This window comes from Plecotus auritus, assembly GCF_963455305.1.
Source record: "Plecotus auritus genome assembly, chromosome: 1".
Classification (NCBI taxonomy): Eukaryota; Metazoa; Chordata; class Mammalia; order Chiroptera; family Vespertilionidae; genus Plecotus; species Plecotus auritus.
Genome location: NC_137770.1, coordinates 200,205,626 through 200,210,395, shown reverse-complemented (window position 1 = coordinate 200,210,395; position 4,770 = coordinate 200,205,626). Strand labels below are relative to the sequence as shown.

Here is a 4,770-nt window from a genome sequence, read left to right as displayed (position 1 = left end):
GCATCAAGGCTACATTGTGAGAAATGAACAACAGCAAAGAGGTTGGTTTGCCTTATTAATTAATGATCCACTGTTTTAAAAAGTGAGCATCTGGTTTAAAAGGAACTCATTAGCTCAACCTCTAAGGTTGGTATCATGATGCAAGTGATACTTTGAGAGGAGAAAAGGAGGAGATGAGGAGATGGAATTGGGATGGCAAGGAGGTGGCTATGTTAGTAGAACTCAGAAAAAATACAAAGGCAACCCTGAGAGGCTGAGAAGTTTGCAAATCCTCAGAACTCTGAGCATCTGTGTGGTGCCACTAGATTGTGTCCTGATGATGAGGGACTGAACCAGTCATGTCAGGTTTGCCCATAGGAGAATATGTCCTTGCTGAACAAACGAATATTACTGAAGCAAAGAAGCAGTCAATTTCCTTTAAGATCCAGCTCTTGCTTATATATCTGGCTTCAATTTTTTCCTCTCCTCATTCCATACACTGCTTTTCATGCAATGCTCAACAATGTCAAGAACCCAAATGGACTATGTTCTCTTAAATCTCATTACCTTTTACTTGCTTTTTCCTCCAAAAGCAAGGCAGCCACCCCTTCTCCCCACGCCATTGGTTTTACTTCTACTCATTACCAATTTTAGGTCATAGCTTTGAGGTTGTTTCTTTATAAATTCATCAAAACTATAGTTGCTTGTGTCATTAATTGTCCATATCTGGCACCAGACTGCAAAATCTTTGAAATCAGAGATTAGATCTTATTTACACAGTAATCAGATCTCCTACTATAATACTTGGCATTAACATACAATCGATATATATTAAATAAGTAAAAGAACAATGAAGTTCCTGAAATAGTAGAGTTAAAAGCAAGAGGAGCCCTAGCTGGTCTGGCTCAGTGGATAGAGTGTCAGCCTGCAGACTGAAGCGTCCAGGGTTCGATTCCAGTCAAGGGCACATGCCTGGGTTTCGAGCTCAATCCCCAGGGAGCATGCAGAAGGCAGCCCATCAGTGATTCTCTCTCATCATCAGTGTTTCTAGCTCTCTCCCTCTCCCTTCCTCTCTGACAATATATAATTGTCAGGTCCCTAATGTTGCTTTCTTCTGATAGACCAAACCCTTTAAGAACAAGTACACATTACTGAGAAGTTACTTGATAAATATTTGTGAGACAGAATGAAAGCACAAATTTCATTCTGTTAAATATACATTAGAAAACCAAATCTTTTGAAAAGTTGTACTTTGTTCCTTGAGAGCAGAAACTTTCCAAAACTCTTAGAAAAAAGCTGCTCATAAAATATGTCTCCAATAAAAGTGGTCAACTGGATTATCTCCTCTGTCATCACAGCGCATATACTTTACATAAAGAAACCATTGTGCCATAAAAGAATAATCATAAATGATGTTACTCTAACAGCTGGCAGATGATACTATGATAATGTTAATTTATAAGTATAAAGGAATACAACTGACAATTGTATAGAACTGAGAAGCTTCACTGTTTAAAAATACTTTAAAGCAGACATGCTTTTGAATGAAATTAAATTATTTTAAAGATCCAATAAAAGTTCAATCGTGCTGAAAATTAGATAAGAAACCAATGAGAGAAGTCTGGTGACTCAGGCTTGTTCACAAAGAGTGACCGGAAAGCTCCAGGTGTTGGAATTTCCTCTGACCTAATACAAGAATGAGCGTGTGCAGGTCTCGCTGTTGAGATGGTTTAAAAAGCCAGAGGTGCTCTTCATCCAGCACAAGTCCCTGAGGACAACAGAGCTCATCAGCATCCAGGAGAAGAGCCCATAAGAAACCAACTTGCTGTAAACATGACTTCCAAGCTGGCTGTTGCTCTTCTGGCAGCGATCATGCTTTCTGCAGCTCTGCACGAAGGTAAGCACATCTTTCCGATGCAGTTTTCCTGGGTTTAAATGTGATCGTTAGATGGTAAGATTATCCTTAATGCTTTGATTAAAAACAAACAAACATTTTTTGTTCAGGAATAGAAAATAATCTTTGTGGTCATTTAATGGCAATTAATTAAAATGAAGTTTTAATTTTTTTAGGCTGTATCTATACAATTAGAAAAATGTAATGCTTGATTAATACAGACATTCTGTTCTTATCATTTATAATCTGTAGTATGCATATCTATACTAATAAAAGGGTAATATTCTAATTAGGGTGGATGTCTTCCAGACAATCTTCTGGATGTCCTTCTGGACAAAGCCACAAAGACTGTGAGGGCCGAGGCTCAGGCAGCCACAGGTGGTTGAGAACAGCTGAGGCGCGGCTGTGAAGGGCCCAGGCTCAGGCAGGCAGTGGCAGCAGCAGCAGTGCCTTCCCCTGATCTGCCAGGTCACCTCCTGCAGAGGGAGGCCAGACTGTGGCTTAGGCCAGGGATGAGGCAGAGGCGATTAGAGGCTATCAGGCTGTCAGGGGAGCAAGTTAGGGGCGATCAGGCCAACAGGCAGAGGCAGTTAGGGGCAATCAGGCAGGTAGACAGGCGAGTGGTTAGAAGCCAGCAGTCCACAGAGATTGGGCCTAAACAGGCAATCAGACATACCCTGAGGGGTCCCAGATTGGAGAGGGTGCAGGCCGAGCTGAGGGACCTCCCCCTGTGTATGAATTTTGTGCACTGGGCCTCTAGTATTTAATATAAATGTATAAGTTAGAGTGTATCTTATTGGGAGCCACAGTTACCTATAATATAAATTAATATTGAGTAAGATAACTCAGGTAATTTTATACTGTGTACTACTTTACTGAAAAGCTTCAGATAGCTATCAATCCCCTTTTGATTTAAGGACACCCTGACAGAACATAGACCTTATCAGGATTCATTTTATGAAATAAATACAGTTTAGAAAGTTTATGATATATAGTTTATTTTTCTTTTCTCTCAAGCATTGAAGATTGTGTTAAGATATAAGACACTTCTGTGCAACTCACTTATATATTTCTATTAATTCTTTCTGAAGGCAATTTCCCTATTGGTGAATCTTAGTTTGCATACTACAAATAGCACTGTGGTATCACAGAGTATTATAAAATATCTACTAGAAAAAAAAGTATCTTAAAGATGTCAACATTGCACAAAGACAACTCCAGTCTTTATGTAGAAGGATATTCAATGTTATCAGGAGTGACTGTTTTGAAAACTGAGAAAAACTGATGTCAGAGGCAAGGAGAATACCCAGCCTTCAATTTCTGGAATGAGTTTGCTAAAGATGCCATGTTTGTAAAACGCACAGTCACCAAGTTATCACATTGGGATTAAAGAGGGAGTAGCTAGCAGAGCCCTCCCTATTGTTGAAATCAATCTATAATTGTTTTTATTTTTTTCCCACAGCTTCAATTCTGCCGAGAATAGAGACAGAACTTCGATGCCTGTGCATTGGTGTGCACTCTATACCTTTCCACCCCAAGCTTATCAAGGAACTGAGAGTGATTGAGAGTGGACCACACTGTGCCTATTCAGAAATCATGTAAGTACTTTCAAAAGTGATTAGATTTCTTACTTTAGCTAACCTAGAACTGAGGAAGGTGGAAGCATCCAACAAAGTTCTAGGTACTAGGAATACAGTCGTGGGTTAAATAGAAGGACATATTCTGGGTATGAATGGCATTTAAGTATGGTAACTTCCATGATTCATAGCTCTAAATTGCTTTTGACTTCGATTTCATGCCCATACTTACAGGACAATGACTTGAGTGGCAAAGGGGTGTCTGAAACTGCTAAATGTTGATTTTAATCATATCTCTTTCATTCCAGTGTAAAGTTGGACAATGAAACATCGCTCTGCCTGGACCCCAAGGAAAAATGGGTGCAGCAGGTTATACAGTTATTTTTAGAGAGGTAAGTTGTTGTTGTTTTTTTAATTTAGATTTTTCATTTATCCTGAGATATACAGTCCAAAAGTCAGCCTATAAATTTCTTGCTGCTGCCAAAAATATTTTTTTAGGTAACTGCCTCTTTAATTCAAAATAAATAGCAGCAATAGTGAGTTTATTGTAACTCATGACTGGGAAGACCACGCATCTCAGTTTGTCCAGGGAAGTCTAGGTTTATGCCTGGTCCCTGTGCCATTATTATGATTATGTTTCATTCTCAGAAGTGTCCTGCTTTGGAGGATGACTTATCTGGTCTCTCCATTTATAGTTGAAAGTACAGAACATTTCTAACATATGACTATTTAAGACTATATTAGTTTCTGTATTAAATATAAGGACCACACTTGACTCCTGTTAGAACATTGTTAATCTTTACATTTTATTTATTTATTTTCAGAGCTGAGAAGGAAAAGCCATAAAAAAAAAAATAAGCACTCTCCATGGTTTCCAAGAATTCCTCAGTAAAGATGCCAATGAAACTTCAAACAAATCTATTTCAGAGCTTCACATACTGTTTGCGTCTGGTGTAGAGATCTCAGATAAAATACAGGATGCCTGGTTAGATTTGAATATTAGGTAAAACAATGAAGAGTTTCTTTCAATGTCCCATGCTATATCTAGGACACACTTATTAAAAAAAACCAAAAAACAAAAACTCATTGCTTACAATAAATTCAAACTTAGCTGGAAATCCTGTATTTTTGGGGGGAGGAGGGTTAAATATTGCAACCTTAGTCTGCCAGCCAAGATCCATGAGTCCCTTTTAACTGCGCCTTGGTTTCTTCTTTATTCCTAACCTAGAGAAAAAGTATGAGTCACCATTTCACCTCACTGTGATGTGAGAACACGCGGAAACAATTTAATGTCTTTCATGGTCACGTAAATTATTTTCA

At 38.5% G+C, this 4,770-nt stretch overlaps 1 protein-coding gene across 1 annotated transcript; it reads left to right on the top strand.

The window, feature by feature from the left end:
- Positions 1-1,812: 1,812 nt before the first annotated feature.
- On the top strand, positions 1,813-4,296 carry CXCL8 (C-X-C motif chemokine ligand 8; the record flags this gene model as incomplete). The annotated part of the gene is made up of 4 exons (XM_080655631.1): positions 1,813-1,876; positions 3,336-3,471; positions 3,759-3,842; positions 4,275-4,296. 4 exons carry the CDS (start codon positions 1,813-1,815, stop codon positions 4,294-4,296), a joined length of 306 nt encoding a protein of 101 aa, XP_080511757.1.
- Positions 4,297-4,770: the final 474 nt, after the last annotated feature.